A 21,009-nucleotide genomic window follows, 5' to 3' on the forward strand; every position below is an offset into this window, starting at 1 on the left:
GCCTTTCTCAAGGGTCCAACAGCAGCAACCTGGCGGAGCTGGGGTTCGAACGTCCAGCCTTCTGCTCAGTAACCTTAACATTTTGAGCCAACACTGCCCTGCTCAACTTCTCTCAAATGCTGAAGGTGTTGCCATGTGCTGGGCGCTTGTGCCAGCATGATTAGGCAGGTGCACAATTTTATACCTAACATATGAGAGTTAGTGAGCTTGAATGCAGGCAAATTACTCTTAATTTAATTTTAATTCAATTCAATTTTATTTATATAGCGCTTTTAACAATGGTCATTGTCTCAAAGCAGCTTCACAAAAATGAAAGAAATTCATTAAAAATAATAATAAACAAAAATAATAATAAAAAAAAATAATAATAAAAATAATAATAATAATAAATTGTGTATGTGTGAGAAAAATGTGTCTAGATAATAATGAGATAAATGAATGAAATGTCTTGTGACGGCGGTGACGGCGACAGTGGCAAGGAAAAACTCCCTGAGATGGCAATAGGAAGAAACCTTGAGAGGAACCAGACTCAACAGGGAATCCATCCTCATTTGGGTGATAACAGATAGAGATGATATAACACCATGTGTGTTATGCAGCTGAAAGAACAATATAACAGAAACTAAAATTAACATGAAGTCCAGTTCAGCATAGGGATGAGTCAGTAGGTGCAGAGGGCAGATGGGGTCTGGGTCACTGGGAGCACAGGAGCAGGATGTGTAGCTCCAACCATCATGAAGCAGAATCCAGCTGGAGCTGGTCCTTCTCTGGATGCCTCAGGATCCTCGCAGGTTTGGCCTTTATCTACTGAAGCTGGCACAATCTCCAGATGCCTCAGGATGGGTAGAAAAGTTCAGAACAGATAGAGAGAATTAGCATAGTTGCCATTCAGGATAGGTGTACTGGAGTATGAGGTTATGGGATGAGTTACGTGTATGCCAGATTAAAGAGATTCGTCTTGAGTCTACTTTTAAACTGGGAAACTGTGTCTGAGCCCCGAACCCTGTCTGGAAGGCTAATTCAAAGCTTTGGAGCTAAATATAAAAAAGCCCTACCCCCTTTTGTAGATTTTGAAATTCTGGGAACTACCGGAGTCGGTAATTTTGTGATCTTAAGGAGCGTGGTGGATTGTAGCGTATCAGAAGACTGGTTAGGTATGGTGGAGCTAAACCATTTAAAGCCTTGTATGTAAGTAATTTCGTAATTAATTCTAAACTGAACAGATAGCCAGTGCAGGGAAGATATTATTGGGGTTATATGATCATATTTTCTGGATCTAGTGAGAACCCTGGCGGCTGCACTTTGGACTAACTGAAGCTTGTTTATTGAGGATGCAGGACAACCACCTAGTAATGCATTACAGTAGTCCAGTCTGGAGGTCATGAATGCATAAACTAGCTTTTCTGCATCAGATACGGATAAGATGCTCCTAAGTTTGGCAATATTTCTAAGATGGAAATATCACTGTTTTTGTGATATTGGAAATATGATTTTCAAGGGACAAGTTACTGTCTAATATTACGCCCAGGTCTTTTACTGTTTTGTCTAAGTTTAGTAAAAGAAAGTTATTGGTCATCCAATCTTTTATGTCCTGGACACACTCGGTTAATTTAGACAATTTAGGTATTTCGTCTGGTTTTGTTGAGATATATAATTGGGTATCATCAGCATAACAATGAAAACTAATTCCATGTCTTCTAATGATGTTACCTAAGGGAAGCATGTATATCGAGAACTTAACAGCAGATACAGAGAGCTTTGTAAGCGACATCTGGCACACAGGGTTTGCTGATTGGAAGAGAATAATCTATAATGCCGTCCTACCCACAGACAACACCAGGGGGCAGAAAGAGAGGGCCATTCTACTGTACACCTGCCAAAAGTAATACTGTATCTCTTAATTATGACACTACTGGTATAGCCTTGTTCACCTTAAATTAGATTTGCTAATAATTCCTTATTATTAGTGGTTAATTTGTAATGTCATATAGTGTGTGTGTGTGTGTGAGTGAGTGAGTGAGTGAGTGTGTGTGTGTGTGTGTGTGTGTGTGTTACAGAGGCAGATGAACATACTGTGTGTTTATAGGTAATGAATAGGCTGTAGGACGGTAGGTTTAGCATGTAGACCCAAGTGGCATGACCTGCATGTAAGTAAGTGTCTGTTAGCTTTGATAATATGACAAACCTCTACTTCATTCCAGTGCACACACGCACGCACACAGATCTTTAAGCAAATATTATCTGAAACCATTCAGACAGACCCTACTTGTGTTGGCCTCTCTCCTGCCACTTACTCACTAAAACACATTCTTTGTACTCTCAAGCCTTCCACTACCACCAACACATACTTCTATTTTATCGGAGGTATTTCCTTTAACATGTAAACTACTTGAAATAAATAAATAAATGATACTTAAATTTATAACTAACCTTAACCTCAGCCGTGTCTTACTTTTCAGTCAAAAAAGATCTTCAGACATACAACAAAATTGACAAAATTAAACTCCCTGGCTATAGCGCCGCTTTAACCTGCAGGGTCAGTGACGGGCATGGAACCCATCCCAGGAGAGTTGGGTTGAAAGGAGAGGTCCACCCTGGATGGGGTGCCAATCACCTCCGGACACACACACACACACACACACACACAATATGGGCAATTTGGGACCACAAATTAGCCTAATCTGCATGTCTTTGGACTGTGGGAGGAAACCAAAGTACCCGGAGGAAACCCACCAGGCACAGTGAACGCCATGTATACAGACCAGATGTGGGAATCTGCCACAAGATCAATCTTTGTTGCATAATTCTAGAATCGTGGGTATAACTTCTCCCCACCCCAGCATATATGCAGCCATGCGCATAGTTTTTTTTTTTTAAGAAACACAATTTTTAGACCTTAGGGTAGGTTAGGATAGGTGTATGCATGGGCGTGGGTTAATGCTAGAGTTATAGTATAGACGCTGCAATATTTAGCTACAGGGAAACTAATTTAAAAGGTCTTTGTGTGTAGGATTTGGTGTATTGATGGGAGTGCAACCGCTGTGGGAGAACTGGCATGGTGATGTGCCACATTTTCTCCTGCCACTTTTAGCTGTATAACAACTGGGCATGGGCACAGTTTAGAGTTTAGGCGCGCCCTGGTGCGAGGCAAAGCACCTAAATATGTATGCTAGGGCAAAAACTCACATGCTGACTAAACATGGCCAAAAGGGCTTCAGGTTCCCAGTGCAGCGCACCGGCCCACGGTGTGAGTGAGTGAGTGAGTGAACGAGTTCCCCCCTCCGTCCCTCCCTCTCTCTCTCTTTCTCTCTCTCTCTCAGTGTCTCTGTTATCCTGCGCTCTCACTCATGACGTATTTACTGACAGCACTGTGAGAGTTTTCACACAAGTCCTCCAGCAGCTCGGTAATGCACCTCTGGTCGGATAAACCGCCTTTCCGCCTTACTGCGCATTACCTCCTCTCCTCCTCTCCTCGCCTCCTCTGCTGAGCCTTTCCTTTGCCCTGCTCTAAGGACTAGTGAGAGTCTGCGCTATGGAACAAGTGTGTGTCCGAGGGCTGGTGCTTTGGTCTCTCCTTGCATGCTTGGCTTGGTTGAGTGTTGGCCTCGCTGGCGCAGATGGTGAGTGAGTTTGTCCGCTTTTACGCGCCCAAACAATGTGCGCAGCATGAAGACAATAACTGTGTGCTACTGTATGTCTCTGTGTATAAGTGTGTGTATGTGAAAGAGAGGTGATTATGTCCATTTCAGTAGTCAGATATATAGTTTAACGAACGATTCATAAATTGCAATACAATATACAGTATAATATTGTATATATATATTTTTTTCATTAAATTATTATGTCATTATTTAATTATTAAAAAGTATGTTTCGAATGTAATTATGATCATTTATTTATTTATTCATGTATTCATTTTTCATTACATCTAAGCTACAATAAAATAATAACTAGAGAGCGAAAATTTCTGAAGAACTTTTAAGTGTGCCTATGCGACTGCCAGGTCACTTCCACTGGTAGTATCCACAGCGTGGATATTGTCCAGGGCGTGGTAGAGCCTTCGGTTGCATCATAGTCACAGCCGTGATGTCATAGCAGAGGCCGGGCTCAATGGTCAGTCTATGGCACTTTTTGGGGCGGTTTTTCGGGGATTTATTGTCAAGTTTCGGGTGTCTGGGTTTATGTGGCATGAATGCAGGAGGCAGAGTGGACAATTCAAGATGTTATTTTAATGAAAATCAACACGAAGAAACATAAATAAACTTCTTTTAGAGCACTTTACTTGCAGAAACACCCAAATCGTAACTAAACAACCATAACAAATGCTACACGCCAAACAGAACTAAAACAGGCTATTTATAAGAGTCCAACTAATCAGTCACCTCGGTTGAGGTGAGTGCTCTCTTCACCTGACCGAGGTGCCTTATGGGAAATGAAGTTCACATTCAAACAAACTACAACTTAAATATAAACGTAGTCCTTGGGCGTTAGGCACCCTCTGGGGGTTAACTCTTACATTTAGGGAGAACCGCGCGACGACCCCCACCGAAAGTCATAGCACACCATTCCCAATCAAGCCACACGAAACGGTGCAACATATGTGAGGGTGTGTTTACAACTGCGTGGCGAGAAACGCTGCAAAGTTTTAGGCGGAAGAATAATAAATGGATTTCTGGGGGAAAAGTAATAAGTGCACCTAGGCACGCTTAATAAACCCAGACGAAATTTGAAAAATTTGTTTTTTTGAGAATTTTGGAAAAGCCGTGCCACGGATCCCTACCAAAATTCATAGCACACCAGGCCCGATCGAGGCGCACGAAACGGTGTAACATATGTGGGGGTTGTCTTAAAGCTGTGGGGTGTGGATCGGTCCAACTTGTTTAATAATAAGTGTGCTACTGAATAGACAGACTTAATAATAAGCCTGTGAGATAACAATAGTAGTGCTTCGCTTCGCAAGCACCACTAAAAAGATTTATCTTAAGGAATAAATCTTAATGGTAAAAGTAAGAACTGGCTTATATTCAAACTATCAAATAATATTTAATTTGGAAGCCCAAAACTTGTACTCAGTGTTCTCTGTTGTTCCTCACAAGCATAATTAGGCTTAAATCACTTTTGGAAAAGAAATTAAAATTGCTATAAATTGCAGTGTCCAAAGTGCAATCTTATACAGCCAGTTATAATACCAATATCAATAATCATTTATTAGTGCAAATCAAATCTTTTCCCCTCTTCTCTAGCACAAAATGGCAATTACTGGAGTTTGTAAGATAAATATATAAATATACATAAATAATATTTGACAAACCTTGAAGTACTGAACACTCCTACATTTTGCAAAAATAATAGCTATTCACCGCACACACCTGCTCCTGTTTGGTATGTATTAAACTTTTGTCCGAGTAAAAGGAAAAAACTGGGTTTGAGACATTATGTTTGAGAACGTCTCATATACATAAGGCGAGGCACGTTGGTGCAATTGCAGTGTAGTTAATAAAAGATGAAAAAAAAAACTCAAAAGAAAGTTCCAGTCAAAAATTCCATCTACTTTGCTATGAACAGTCAGAGTCAAATCCCAAAATAACAAGACAATCAGCTTAAAAATGTGAGCAAACAGAAAGAAGAAGAAGAAGAAGAAGAAGAAGAAGAAATAGGCAGACGTCTATTTATAGTGCTGTCAGTGAGTTGAAGGTTAGATCCAACACCACTACAGTCCACCATCTCGTTCCACTACAGAATATCGACTTCCTGTATAGTGAAAGGAGTTTAAGAAGAAGGTTTAGGTGGGAGGTCTGTTCAGGGATTCAGTGATTGTGTTGCAACGGTTGATGACCTGTAAAGTCCTAAATAGTCAGTCTGGCAACAATGGGGTTTCGATTTTGGCGGGACAGGTGTACTTCGACATGTGACAAACACTGGAAAGGTGTGTGAAGCATTAGATTGACACAGGACCATGACTGTAAGAAGAGCTGTTCAGTGGACTCCTGGGGTTGTATGATCTAATTTTGGGAGTTAATAAGGGATCGTGTGTTGTTTTTCCACCCCTGGAGGACAGGTGCCAAAATAATGGGTTCTCTTATTTACCAAGATAGATCATGGTATCTACTTCTCACTTCACTGTTGTGACAATATATAAAAGTGGACACACCGAGCCAGGATTGATAATCCACCTTTCCATTTCTGTATCCTGAACAAGATGACTTGAAGCTAGTTCAAAACTTCATTTGAAGAAATTCTGTATATGTTCCACCTGCCTTGTCATGAGTTCAGCCTATTGTTCATCTTTTCCGTCCAGACAGTTTTGCCATTTCTTGGCTGGGTTGATGGGTAGCAATCCCCCTAGATTGTAATTATGTTCTGTAAGAGTCAATGTTCTTGAGAATAAGGAACTTTTTTTTTGGCCAGCTTACCATGCTGTAAAGACAGGACTGATCCTACTTGTACTTTACTTTTACAATGATAGGTTTAGGATTCTTGGATAGAGGTGCACTTATGGTGAACTTGGGCTCCTTTTTTTTCTATCCTTCCAAGAGACCTTCATGGTCTCACATACAAAATGGGATGTAAGAGGGGCTGCCACTGTACTAAACTCTCATATGAATTCACCTGTATAATATACAGAATATATATTCGTTCTTTACCCATACATCCTTAAGGCCGATATTTCTTTGCCACATTAATAAAACATAATCCGTTAAAGAAAGTTGATAGGACAGGCAGTTTTTTAGATTTTACAAGTCTGTGTAACACTTTTACGTTACATGCCCCTGTAGGGATGTTAAATAAATTACAGTGTCGTCTATGTAGGCTACCAAGCTTGCCAGTTATGCCCCCTGAGAACCTCATTAACGAATGCTTTTAAGACAGGGCATTAGAGAGCCCACGCAGCATGGCCAGATGTGGTGGAAAATTCTGTTTTCCATTTTTCTTTTTCCTTTATACTCACCAGATTGTAGACATTGCATCGATTCAGTCTGGTTAAATAGATACACACAGCTGAAGCAGGGCAGGTGAGAAGTGATTGTCCATATTTTGCAGAAAGATAGAAATGTGTCACAGCTAAAGTTTGGGAATGCTGATGAGTAGAAAGGGTGTGGACTGTTCTGCATTGTACTGTGCTGTTCTGTTCGGGTTCTGTTCTCTTCTTGCATGTCTTTCGTCTTATGTTTGCATCAAGGCAAAAGTAATTCACAATGCACTCCATGACATTAAACAGCGACCACCGTGTCATCCTCTCCAGAAACAGTTCCTCACTCCGAACATACAGTATAATATGGTCACATCAGTGTAACAGACATTAAATCACTGCAGCATTGAACAGCAAAGAAAAACTCATGACGAATCATTTATGGTGTGTCAGCTGAGGATTGCTCAGTGGTGTGATTGTTGGAATTAACCACATGATTGAAATGTTATCATCATCCCCATCATCATCATCATTCTTTCATGTATTTTGCTTATTATGCATATTATTTTGGCCAATCCCCAAATGAATAAATGTCCAAAAAAAGTAAATTTGAAATGAAAAATTTAATTAAGATACTGTTTTGGGGTCGTACTTTTCAGGGCTCTCTACAATGACTGGCCACTACTGTTATTTTAACCCTATGTGTGAAACTGTGACTAAATGTGAAAGTCATATCGAAGTCTAGAGGAAGACATAAAAAGAACTCTACTGCTGAACAGTTTGTCTGTGCATGAGTGTGTGTTTGTGTGTGTGTGTGTGTGTGTGTGTGTGTGTTGATTGGGGTGGGGCTATGGAATGGTGCTGACTGTGGTGTTTGTGTGTATATGTGAATTCATATTTTCACTCTGGAGTCATACATCCTGTTTGGAGCTCAGCTTCGCTCTTCATTTTGTACTTACCTTTTGTTGAGAAGCTCTTTAAGTTAGTGTCCATGTGGCACACCCTATTACTAAAAATAAAACCTAATCCCTCCCAGTCACAAACACAGCTACCCTCGTTTAACCTTAGTTTACCATCATGATGAATCCTTTTTATCTTAGTTAAATATATGTACGTACTTGTGCATGTGTTAAAGTATTGTTGTTTGTGTAAAAAGTATTTCTCTCTCTATCCCAGCATTTCACTAGTGCTTGGATACTATCAAGGTAGAGTGTTTTCTCAGTATACCATAGCCATGATCAGAGCTACATACTTTTACATCTGAACTCCTTAAATGGTCCAAACAAGGTGGAAATCACTTGGACCTACAGTAGGTCAGGAATGTACGCAGTATGTGGCAGCCGAGTTCCTGTAATGTGCAAGTGGTGCAAAATTTCCCAGCACCCACTAACCTCTCAGCTCTAATTACACCACGCACCACACCACGTTCTCTCCGATTCCCCAGCATTGTTTGTCTGGTCCCACCATCTCTCAGGGATCAAGGGGGACATTCATCCAGACTCTTTTCTGTTCTGGCACATACGTGGTGGAATGAACTTCCTCTAGATGTCTGTAGAGCTGAGTCTCTGACTATCTTTAAACGACAACTCAAGACGTATTTGTTTCTCCAGTACTTGGACTAATTCCCCCCAATTAAAGAATTAAAAAATAAAATAAAAAAACCTTTTTCAACTGTGTCTGATTGATGGTACTTAGTTAGTAACCTAGAACCCTGTGTAAGTATCTATTCAATGATGGAAACTTTAATGCACTTTTTGTAAATCGCTCTGGATAAGAGCTTCTAACAAAAGCCTAAATGTACAGTTAATGTGTTCATAAATGATTGTGTGTATAGTTCCTGCAGACAGATGTGTCTCGTCCGCAAGTTGGTGACAAGTCAAGGATGACCAAGGATCAGGGGTTCGGCTCACTGAAAGTTTTATTGAAATTATATGGCCTTACATTTACATTTAGGCATTTGGCAGACGCTCTTATCCGGTTCGACTTCTAAAAAGTGCTTTGAAGTTTCTATTGATAGAGGTTTTATTATTATTATTATTATTATTATTATTAATAATAATAATAATAATAATAATAATAATAATAATAAAATAATTAATTAATTACCCAAATATCCCAGAAGCAGATAGGTCTTTAGTCATTGCTTAAAGGATATACACCCATCTTCAAAAACGTTTGCACCATTCCAGAGTGTCGTCACTGTACTGTGCTTCATTCGCAAGAGATTTCATCACCCAGTATGACTTGACCATGCCTTGTCTTGGGATGTGTACACTCACTCACTCCTTGTCTATACCGCTTTATCCTGTATTCAGGGTCGCGGGGAGCCTATCCCAGGAGCTTAGGGCATGAGGCAGGGTAGACCCTGGACAGGATGCCAATCCATCGCAGGGCACAACCACACACACTACGGGCAATTTAAGAACACCAATTAACTCAACCTACATGTCTTTGGACCGTGGGAGGAAACCAGAGTACTCGAAGGAAAACCCACCAAGCACGGGGAGAATATGCAAACTCCATGCACACAGAGACGGGAATCGAGCCTGGCCGGGAATCGAACCCGGACCCTGGAGGTGCAAGGCGACAGTAAACATTAATTCTCTCTCTCTTTCTTTTTCAGGTCGGGTCTTCCTGCTAGAGTTGAGAAATGGTTCAGATATAGGTTTCCATGCAGCTTCTCGTGCATGTGAGGATCAGGGTGCTCGGATGGCCTCAGCGATGGAGCTTCGTCATGCTGTCGTTGAGTGTGCATTCTCCGCTTGTGCACGTGGTTGGCTTACCGGTCCCAGCATCGGGTATGAGCCCCACTCCACATTTGCACTTTTTTGTCATTATGATATGATTGTTTACAATTAAAAATAGCAATCCACTTTTGGTGGAAGTGTGCTTTTGCACACATTTAGAAGGGACACAATATGTTTTGCAGAAAGTTTCGATTTGCACCTTCACGCATTCGGTCCCCCGAGAGCACTGGAACTGCGGCATTGTCACAAAATACATTAGCACTTTCCTGGTGTTCGCTGTCTGTGCAATTCCACAGTTAATGTATAATGTTCGACATGAAAGCTTAAATCCCAGAGTAATTATCACGTTGTGAATTTAATGCAATGTCTATTTCTTCTTTTGATGCATCACCAAAAAAGGTCAAACATTTGAATCTTTGAATACACAAATCACAAATCCGCAGCTTCTTAATTTCCCAATGTGTGATTTAAACCTTTAAAATAATCTATGGTGTTTAATATTTTGTTTTTCTTACTATTAAAACGGCTATGGAACCACTCTATTACTGTAGAACGAAGAATACAGAATTTAGATTAAAATATATTGTTTATAGAATGCTATAAATAAGCATAAATGTTCAAATATGTAATGGCTCATGGTTGCTAACACTCCCAGTCTTTTCAATTGCAAACTCTGCTATTGCTTGCAAACTGTTGCAGTACTGCATCATTATATGTACAAATAAATGTTAAAATTGCTTCTTTTTTTTTTACCAGGACATACTGTAGTTTTCCAAAATGCAAAAAGTTATATAATGCGCTACCATACAATGATCTTTGGCATCCTTTATATTACATTCGGGCATATCACAGATATCACAGAAAGTATGAGGGGTGTTCATGTTGCAATGGAAAATTGTAAAAGCTTGATACTATGTGCCTTGAACTCTGACTGAGCTTCTTGTTTGTAATGATTATGTTTGTTTTTTTAGTCTATAAACTGAAACTTTAGAGACAAAAAGAGAAAAGGGCACTGCGTGTAATCATTTACCTTATCCCAGTATTTCCCTAGTGCTTGTTTACCATCAAGGTAGAAAGTTTCCTCAGTCCACCAGAGCCATGATCGTATTGCCTGCTTTATGTCTGTAACACTGGCCTCTCAGGAACTCCTGAAATGGTCCAAATATGGGGAAATGCTTTAAAGCGAAGGCCTTCTTTAAAATGTTTGCACAGTTCAAATGTTTTGTGGTGAAGTCACTTGAAGTCTTCTGTAAATGTCAATCGGATTTACACCATTATTCATGGGAACTTTCTCCTGATTTGACTTGAATCCCTCCCCCACCCCCCTTAATTTGGAATATATGACTTTTTTCTTTCGTTTTTTTATATTGTAGCTGCTCCAGATGCTCCTATTGAATTTTTTTAAACATTTTTAATAATGAAAAAAAAATAACACAAACAGGGTTTTAACTAAAAAGACATTTACACAAGTACTCAAAACCTCTGCAATACTTTGTCTTCAGTATAAGCTTATTGAGGGTTGTTTTGTCTATTATTACAAAATCTCCCAAACTCTTCCAGTTTGGATGGGAAATGGTGCTTCGTCATTAATAAATAACTCAACTCTAGGCCCTTTCTGAACCCCCCAAGAATGATCACATACTCGTACTGAAGCCACGTTTGCATTGTCTTGGTTGTTTTTTTTTTTTTTTTTGTGTGTTTTAATTATGAAAAGTGAATCTGGGGCTCTAAGTGCTCTGGTGCAAGTTTTCCTTCAAGGGTTATGTTAATCATCTCCTTAACCCTAACAAATGCTTCAGTCCCTGCTGCTGAAAAACATCATCATCATTCTGCCACTGTAAGAATTAAACTGTCCAGGTGATGAATTATACAGTACATGGTTTTCTAAAGACTTTCTGGCAGTCATGCCATAATGTTCAGTTTAGTTTAATGTAGTGCTACAAAAATACAGTAAATTGCATAAAAATGTTTTTTTACAATATGGACTTGTGCACTTATTTATTCGAAAAAGGTTGCAATTTATTACAGGTAATAAAGGCATAAATGGGAATAAATATATAGAGTTTGTTAATAATTTACTTCCTTTTTTGTTAGTTGATCAATGAATATTGGCAAAGCTAAACATTGTCTTAATTACTTAATTTGTCTAATTATTAGCTGTCAGCTATGGTTGAAAACAAAACAGCACATTTATTAGTAGCTTAAATTGCCATCGCAGTATGTGTCATTTTTCCATTTCTTCCATGTTTCCAATATGTGTCAGGTCTCCATATGTGTGATTTTTTTGATCTGGTCCAGAGAATCTTGTTTCTCATGTGTTTATGCAATCACCAGGTAAGGCATGATGTACCTTTTACTGAGAGGCTTCTATCTGCCCACTCTAGTGTTAAGTCATAATTAGTGGAGTGCTGCAGAGATGCTTGCGCTTCTGGCAGTATCTGACATTTTCACACAGGACCTCCGGAGTTCATCAGAGTGACCTTCAGATTCTTAGTCACTTTCCTGACCGGGAGACGTTCTTAGCGATTTGCTGAGATGACCTGTAAAGCAGATCGCAAATGAGTTTTTGTCGTTCAATCTTCCTGTAAATGTGGAATTTCACTTTTGTTTTTTGTTTTTATTTAACGCTTATCCAGACCCTTTTATATTGAGGATTATCTTTGCATATTTATAAGGAAAAAAATGAGTGTAATCAATTTTATTTCGAGGCTGTAATGTACCTTGGCAGTCCTCGGTTCCAGTTTGGCGATAACCTATAATAAGGGAAATCAGTAATGGGACATTTTCAAGGTAACTTTACACTGTATTAATGTTTTCCCAAAGTAAAATCTTGACACCCCCCCATGCACACCAACACCAAAACACTTCTCTTTCTCTCTCTCTCTCTCTCTTACTCTCTATTTCTGAGTCACATTCTACAAGTGAATGTTACAATGTGGGACAAGGAACCAATTTCTTGTTAAGTTCATGCACTGAGGAAATTTCCAGTAAGAAAGCAGCAGTAAAGGCTACGTTTCATCTATGGTAAATTATCTATAATGATCTATTATTGGTATTATCTACAAAATTTTGACTCTTTTCAATAACACTTCGAAAACAAATTATTATTATTATTATTATTGAGTCATTATTCAATTATTATTGAATATAGTCATATGTTATACCGTAATTATAATAATAATAATTAGTGTTATTATTGAGTCATTTAAAAATTCATTACCTTTCCCCAAATGTGCATTATGTGTTATTTAATAATATGCTACTATGCCCGTGTTTTGCCAAATAATCATTTATCTTATCTTCATTATTTATTTACATTTTCCAACCAACTTCTGGTTTGTGCATTGGTTTATTGGTTTGTCGGTTTCTGCAATGCTTCTAACCTCAGCCACTTCATTACAGGCTCTCTAGCCTCACTTAATTGTAAAGGAAGCAGTGGTTGCAGTGGTTGCCCAAGTGTGGAAACGTTTTTTTCTTGACCCATTGTTGAAGACCAAAATGAAGGACCCAGAAGATAAGAAACAAGACACAATGCTGGTGGTCTGGATGCGTATCTGTTATTCTGTTACAGATACATTTCTGGTTTCAATAAAGGTCTGGTTATAATGCCAGCTCTGTGCCACAACAGGCTTTATGCTGCACAAAAGTTCAGATCACATTCAGATTGTGAGTTTTGAACCAACATTGGTCATTGTGACCACAAGGAAATCGTGACTATACTTCAGACTGAAGACACGGTGCAGAGAATAGAGGAAAAAATTTCAACCGCAGTGTCATTTAATGTCAATTGTGATTCATTTCCACCAATGAGTGGTAAACATTTTTCTCATTTGGTTGCCTACAGGACAACAGTATGCAGGAGCGTCTCTGGAAGCTTACGGGCCGTGGACATGCAGGTGGAGAATGCAACCGAGATGTACGAGCGACTGGCTGTGTTCTGTGTCAAAGACACTGGTCAGTTCAAAATCTTTTTACTTTGAAAATATTCATAGTCAGTAATGTAAGCTTAAAAGTTTAAAAGCAGAAGTTTATTCTTAAACCTATTCCTATTTCTACCTATGTGCATCAGGGGCTCCTTGTGGAAATGCACCTATCTTTCCGAATACACATCTACAGGGACATACAGGCCTGGAGCTGGGTGACGAGCTTCTGTATGCTTGCAACCCAGGATACGTTCTGCCCAATGGAGAGACAGCTTTTAGCCTGTTGTGTGACAGCTGTGGAGAGTGGTATGGTCTGGTGCAGCTCTGCGCAAAAGGTAAGCGGATGTACAGGTCTGAGATTTAAGCAACTGATATAAACACATATAAGTGATAACTGTTGGAGAATATCATGAGAAAATGTTTTGTTTTATTAGTAGGTTGGTGGAATGGTTTATAAACAACAATTATGGTGGCACAGTGGCTTAGAGGTTAGCATCGTTGTCTCCATGTTCTGGGTTTGATTCCTGCCTAAAAGTCCCAGAAGTGGAGTTTCCATGTTCTCCTCTTGCTTGGTGGGATTCCTCCGAGTCCTCCGGTTTCCTTCCACAGTCCAAAGACATGCAGATTAGGTTAATTGGCTTTCCCAAATTGCCCCTAGTGTAAATGCATGTGTGAACGTTGACCAGAGATCCTACCAAAAAATGGGGAAAAAAAAACAATGGTCACTGTACGGTGGAAAACAGTGGAAAGTATAATTGTTGTTCCATCCATCCATCCATCCATCCATCCATTCATCCATCCATCCATCCATCTTGGAACCTCTGTAGTCCAAGGACTGTGGAGGCCAATAGTGACCATTGAAAGCTAACGGTGACTGTTGGCCTCCAATGGTGACTGTTGGTCTCCAATGTTGACTGTTGGTCTCCAATGGTGACTGTTGGCCTCAAATGGTGACTGTTGGCTTTCAGTGATGACTGTTGGCCCCCAATGGTGACTGTTGGCTTTCAATGGTGACTGTTGGCTTACAGTGGTGACTTTTGGCCTCCAATGGTCACCAGTAGCCTACAATGGTCACTATTGGCCTCCACAGTCTTTAGTTGGACTACAGATGCTCCTAGATCAATGGATGGATGGATGGATGGATGGATGGAACCACAATTATACTTTCAATTTAAACAAATGAATCACTGTATGATTAACCAGCATTCAAGTTAAGAGTCTTCAGTCTTATCCACAAAGTGCAGGTGTGGATGTATGCTTTCACTCAAGCCAAACTGGACACATATAATTTCACTTTTTTTAATCGTTCTTAGCTTTCATTCAAATATAAAGTATGCCTCCAATTTGAGCGTAAAAAACACACCCACCTTTGTGGATAAGATTCAGACCCAGTTATTTTGTTACTCCTGCACTTATTGTTTCTTTAAAATTCCTAAGAGTATTAATATTTTCCGATGACTAAAATAAATATAGCTAAATAACTATTGTGAGTTTTAACAAGAATTGTTAGCCTTGGTGAATTTGATGTATTACAGATAAAGACGAGGCCTTCATTGACTATGAGGACAAGCTCCCAGTTGATCACCATCTCTATGACGGTCTGGACGAGGTGCATCATATGAGGATGACCACTAGACCAACTGATCATGGAGAAGAGGAAGAGTCTACACCTGAACCGGACCATTTAGATCCAGTCATGGTAGTTGAAGCAGGGGACAGGATCGAGAAAAACTCTGCAGTATCTGTAACAGAGCCTCCAGTCTCTCAACTCAGTCAGAAACACATGTTCTGGTTCCCCTCAGAGGCCTTCCAGGAAGAGGAGCATAATTTTATGACCACAGGCACACCTGTTGAAGTTCACACCCAAGATGAGGACTATATCTCAGCCAAGACAGGTGAAGAAATGTCAGAGATAACTACAGAGGATAATGACAGTGGGCATACAAGTCAGCGTCCAACTGAAAAGCCTGCCAGTCGTGGTGTAGGCAGCACAGTGGAATCATGGCTTGATGGATATCCCATTGCTCAAGAGGAGGAGAGAGTAGGTGGAGGGTCTACGGGGGAGACAGCAGAGACAGTTCCAGGGCAGGCGGTGGATATGGGAAGGGGGAAAGACACTATAGAGGTAGAGGATATTAAAAGTGTGACTGATGCCCCAGAAGAGGCAGGTCTGGGAGGTGGTGTCCACAGCCACCTGGAGGAAGCATCTGAAGGTGTGTCTGAGGTACCTGAAGAGCAAGAGATTAGTACAGTGACTAATTGTGAAGATCTGGCACGTAAGAATATAACTGAAAGCTCTGGAGAAAAGAGTTATGGAGAAGTCATTTACAACCAAGAGGAGGGGCCCGACAGTGTGACTGACTCGACTCAATCAGAGGTTTCCGATGTAGTATCTGTTATATCAGAAGAAAGACATTATGTTACACAGACTCCAGTATTGAAGGAGATAGAAGGAGGAGCTAAAGGACCAGTGGAGTTGGAACATGAGAAAGTGGATAATGGTTTAAAAGATGGACAGTTTCATGGTGGCGCAAATGATGTTGAGTTGAGCCATCACAGCCAGACTCAGATCACATCTGGAGTAGATGAGACAACTCTGAAAAACACACCCAGCACTTCTCCGGAGAACGTCAGCACCAGTCAAGGGGGCATGGAGTTCAAACGCACTGCCACACCTTCAGGCATGGCGACAACAGAAACCACACCTTCTTCACCAGTCCATGTCATTCGCGATGTGGCTACACCGACAGTGAGTGTCTCCCGGGATTCCGGAGATTTTGGCCATTTTGTGGATCAGAATCCGACTGTTGATGATCGCACAGTTGTAGAAACACATGAAAATCAAAGTGTGATGGAAGGAGATGTGAACCATAGCCTGGATCAACCTGAAGATGATGGCTCTTGCACTGTACGCCCTTGCCACATGGCTGGCCATGGACCAACTTTGGCTGCTATAATTGTCGCCATTGTAGCAGCGATTGTTGGCGTGGCCTTGGGTGCATGGTGTTACAAAAGAAGGCAACAGAAGACCTCTCACTATCAGCTGAATGGAACTAACAGACAAACACAATGCATCGAACTCCAGCAGACTGTGTAACGTAACACGCGGCTTACGTGAACACCATAGATGTTTGAACATTATGAAGTACAGTACATGCACCTAAATACATACTAATATACACAGAAAGTTTTTGTTGTTGTTTTGGTGAGAGGATTGCTCATGTCCGTTAAAGTAACAATCTTGTTATTGAGCAAGGAGAGAATTGATTTTGTGCTTCGTTAAAAACGTATTTTTTTGTTGCTTGTTTTCATATTTGCAGTGCAGTGTGTGTGTGTGTGTGTGTGTGTGTGTGTGTTATTTCTTGTGTTATACCTGCTTAAATATGATGCTTACATTTTTAATTGTGGATTTCCTTTCACTGTATGGAATGCATTTGAAAGGCTATTGATGTTTGCGTTTGAGACGCTAGAGGGTTATTATTAATATTAATATTTGAATTTTACAGGATAGTATTGTTTTTTTTCAAATTGTGAATTTGTGTCAGCCTTAGCAGTGTGAATAAAATGTGACCAGTACAGTGTTTAAACCTTGAATATAAATATGCGGAAAATTGGCTTTTAGAAAAATAGAATCTTAATTTTAGTGTTCAATATTTCAGTACTCGTCAGTGGAGAACATGCTTATTGAGATTATATTATATACAAAGGGCCCAAAAAAATGTATACACACTTCAACATGAAAAATATATGGCCCTCTATTGACGGTCACATGATAGCATTAACGATGGCGGGACTACTGACATCTTTAGAGGAAACATAACAATTACAAAACAAACACATTACAATTCAAGTTTTAAATAAACAGCATAAATAACAACTGCATAAACATGTTGTGTGTATACATTTTTTGGGGCCCCTTTGTATATTATATATTTGATTTTATAATTACATTCACTCTACAGTTCTCATTGTGTAATATAGGTTGATATCACCCCTAGCAAGCATCAATCACATACATGAGAGCAATAACCTCATTATCTCACATAGTACTAATATTATATTATATAAAAACTCAAGAAATAGTAATGATTTAGTAAATATTTAAAATGTTATTATAATGTGCTAAAGTCAGGCAGGTTTTGTCTGAAAAGCATTATTTTCTGATCAGTATTAGAAAAGAGTCACAAAGACACATAGCCAGCGAGTAAGCTGGTTAAGAAATGCTCCATACATTTGCAGTATGTATTGAATCTTAATGATGATGTATTTTTATGGACGCTGCAAATGTGGTGGAGAATAATTTAATAAATAGTGTTTTAGCACTTTTACTGCTCCCAGCAGATGACAAAGACTGATTTCCTCATTCGTTCTTTGTACTCAATCAGATTTAGATATTTTCTAGGAGGGAAGGGAGGACAAAAACGATTCGGTGATGTATTGTGATTCTTTTGTGCCGCGATTCATGTATCGTCACACTGACTCCAAAGTGGATTTCATTTGGAATTTATACTGTATATACTGTATGTTTGCATTTGGGGCTGTGAAATGTTGCAGTTCCTCTATAATCCCACAGGTGGTGCACTCTAAACTATTCACACATTGGTAGGATGGTGTCCCATGTGCTAGGCATGAATTATGTTTTAAGTTTGTTTAAAATTGTAACACCATTAACCAAAAAAAACAAAACAATATTAAACTGGGATGTTTAAAAAAAATTGTGATGGCAATACAGATTGAATCGGCACCTCTTATCACAGGTATATACATGATAATATTGTATCGGTGGTCCAGGGTGATTCCCGTGCCTATTTTCTACAGCTTTTGACATTTTGTGATAATTACTGAAGTTGAAGTGTTTATGTAAGCTAGATGTCTCCTTAATTCTGCTTTTACAAAAGGTCCGATTTTTCAAACTTAAAAATTCTTGTGCATCTATTTAATAAGTAAAAGAAGCCACACATACATTTTCATAGATTTGGTATTAAAAGTATTACGTGATACAAAATGTTATAAGGAATCTATCCAGTGGAGCTGAGGTTAAAAAACAACAAAAACAAACCGTATTGAATACTGTGACTGTAGTGAGTTGGTTGAAGCAGGAAACTAATGTTTCTTTCTATAAAAAAAAAAAGTTTTGATTTTTCTTTGATTTAAAAGCGTAATGCTCAATTTTATTGGCTGGACGGCTATTAACTGCATACTTATGAATTTAAATGTCTTTCATTTTAAAGGGTCTCTATAAAAAGTTTAATTAACCATTGGAATCATTTAACAAATGATTCTACTGCATCCAGAATATCGAATATTCCCATATGTTTTCCTAATAGGTATGATTGTAGGGCAATCTTACTTAATACTCTTTGGTTTACCGTCCCTGTAATTCAGAAGCACATAATGGTTCGCATATTTTAGAGGAAATTTTATTGCAGCATTTTTATGATTGTGGGTAAAACAACTATAAATTCTTATAAATCCTCAAAAATGGATTACCAAAGCCTAAAGTTGGTATGTGTGCGGAATACCAGTATGATCTTCTATAACACATTTTCTTTATTAGGAGAATGATCAGGGTAGGTGCTGTAATTTAACTCATGTGTTAATGATATCATCGTGAACTTGTGAATATCTTCAGTGTTCTGTACAGTACCATTTGTAATGAGGCTCTTTCATTGCACACCAGCTCCACTGATACACTAAGTATCTGCGCACCTGACACTCTCCTGTGAGGGTTCTTTAATTGAGTACATGCGCATGTTATATTCGTCAGAAAGAGATATCATTGTATAAGCCTTTAAACTGAAATTGATAGTCTACAGTTATAACAGGTTTGCCCCAATTTGGTCAATTTCCTGCTGTTTTCATCTTATATATGAAATGATGTGCTGTTTCTTTTAAGGTTTTTGTTATGTACCAAAATATTACACTTTCATAAATGGTTAATGCATCTTCTGAGAGAAGCTCTAAGCTTTATTGTGCCATCTGACTTCTGCACATTTGTGTGAAAAACTAACTCAACAATTACAAATAAAATTCACTTTATTCATTTTAAGTATATTCGTTCTTATTTGAAATGTTTGTGTATACTGTACGTGTGAGTTTGTGTATGCAGCTTGGTAAGAAAATTACATAGGAGAAAAATATCCATAGTTAAAGTCATGCAAACATGGACCCAAAGTAACCAGGAACAGAGGCTCATTTTGAAGTGTTTGAACATGGAGCATCTGTGCAGTTTATCACACCAATGTAAGAAACATTCACAGAGAGAGAGAGAGAGAGAGAGAGAGAGAGAGAGAGAGATAGAAGGAAACGATGGGTCAGCATTTCTGGCAGAAATAAGCTCTTATGTGTGAGTGTATGAGTCTAAGTACACACTCAGGTCTAAAATTTAAAGGATTGAACGTGAGCGTCGGTGTTTAGTCTTTTGCTGTTAAATTTAGTTGAGGTTATTTTAGGATCAGCCCTCTTCATTTTGTGCTGGAGCCTAGGAATTTTGTGCCTTAGTGTGCACTTCCAATTCTGTCACTGGCATTTTCCAACAAGGCAACTTAACAGACATCTACTGATTTTAGCAGTTCTATACTATATACATAGTAAAAGATAAATAAATTGTGCATTGGTCAATTTGTATACAGCCAAAACACAGTATTGGTGCTGATTTAATTATTTTTTATTTTATACATATAAAACAGAAAATGTGTGTGTGTCAAAGATACTACTTCTGTCGTTTATGCAACATGGAAGGGACCAATCTTGCTTATGTAAAATTTCAAGTTGCTCAACTTAAGCTATTTTAGAGAGATTATTGTATATATGGCATAAAAAATTGCCATTTTTCAGCGTTTTACAGTCTCGCTTTAAGCAATAATCATTTAAAAAGCTAATTATTTATATTTCTTTATGAGTATTGATACTAAAATCGGTGTAAGCTTCTACAAGCATATGACCTGTAAAAATTGTTGCTTAAATTGTCTGTAGTGCCCGATACCATGTCAAATTCTTGTTGGCAATATTGTAACAATTTTGCATTTTAGAATAGTACACTTTTTCAGGTTCATGTGTTTTCATGAGAAATCTAAATTGGCCAAGTTTCATCTGAATGACAGTTAAGATCATTGAAAGATTTTAATTAAAAAAAGTTACGGACACTACAAAAAGGGCATAAACATTATTCATTAAGCAGTCGAAAAGTATTAAGCAAAATGTTTCTTTTAATCTGATATAAATATAAATGTGTATGCATATTTACAAAAAACTAAGCATGAATCGGGAGATAAGAACCATCAAGTGTTGTGAAAATATATGATAATATGATAATATCATCATGTCTGAAAATTCACTTTTTCATCTAGGTGGGACACTTTTTAGCACCGACAACAAACAAAAAGTGTAAATGTGTATTCTTTAACTTAATGACAAGTCCCAGATCTTG

General features: G+C 38.7%; 1 protein-coding gene across 1 annotated transcript; it reads left to right on the plus strand.

Moving 5' to 3' along the window:
• Positions 1-3,461: 3,461 nt before the first annotated feature.
• On the plus strand, positions 3,462-16,893 carry susd5 (sushi domain containing 5). The gene is made up of 5 exons (XM_053493183.1): positions 3,462-3,620; positions 9,534-9,708; positions 13,502-13,611; positions 13,727-13,915; positions 15,116-16,893. The coding sequence occupies exons 1-5, from the start codon at positions 3,533-3,535 to the stop codon at positions 16,675-16,677; spliced, it is 2,124 nt and encodes a 707-aa protein (XP_053349158.1). The 5' UTR covers positions 3,462-3,532; the 3' UTR covers positions 16,678-16,893.
• The last annotated feature ends 4,116 nt before the right edge of the window (positions 16,894-21,009 follow it).

Source organism: Clarias gariepinus, chromosome 3 (genome assembly GCF_024256425.1).
Source record: "Clarias gariepinus isolate MV-2021 ecotype Netherlands chromosome 3, CGAR_prim_01v2, whole genome shotgun sequence".
Classification (NCBI taxonomy): Eukaryota; Metazoa; Chordata; class Actinopteri; order Siluriformes; family Clariidae; genus Clarias; species Clarias gariepinus.

What these genes read in the sequence shown, in the direction of transcription:
- susd5 (XM_053493183.1), top strand. Translation starts at nt 3,533, where the DNA reads ATGGAACAAGTGTGTGTCCGAGGGCTGGTGCTTTGGTCTCTCCTTGCA. An exon ending in TGGCCTCGCTGGCGCAGATG is followed by an intron (nt 3,621 to 9,533) that starts GTGAGTGAGTTT and finishes TTTCTTTTTCAG; the next exon opens with GTCGGGTCTTCCTGCTAGAG. An exon ending in GGTGCAGCTCTGCGCAAAAG is followed by an intron (nt 13,916 to 15,115) that starts GTAAGCGGATGT and finishes GATGTATTACAG; the next exon opens with ATAAAGACGAGGCCTTCATT.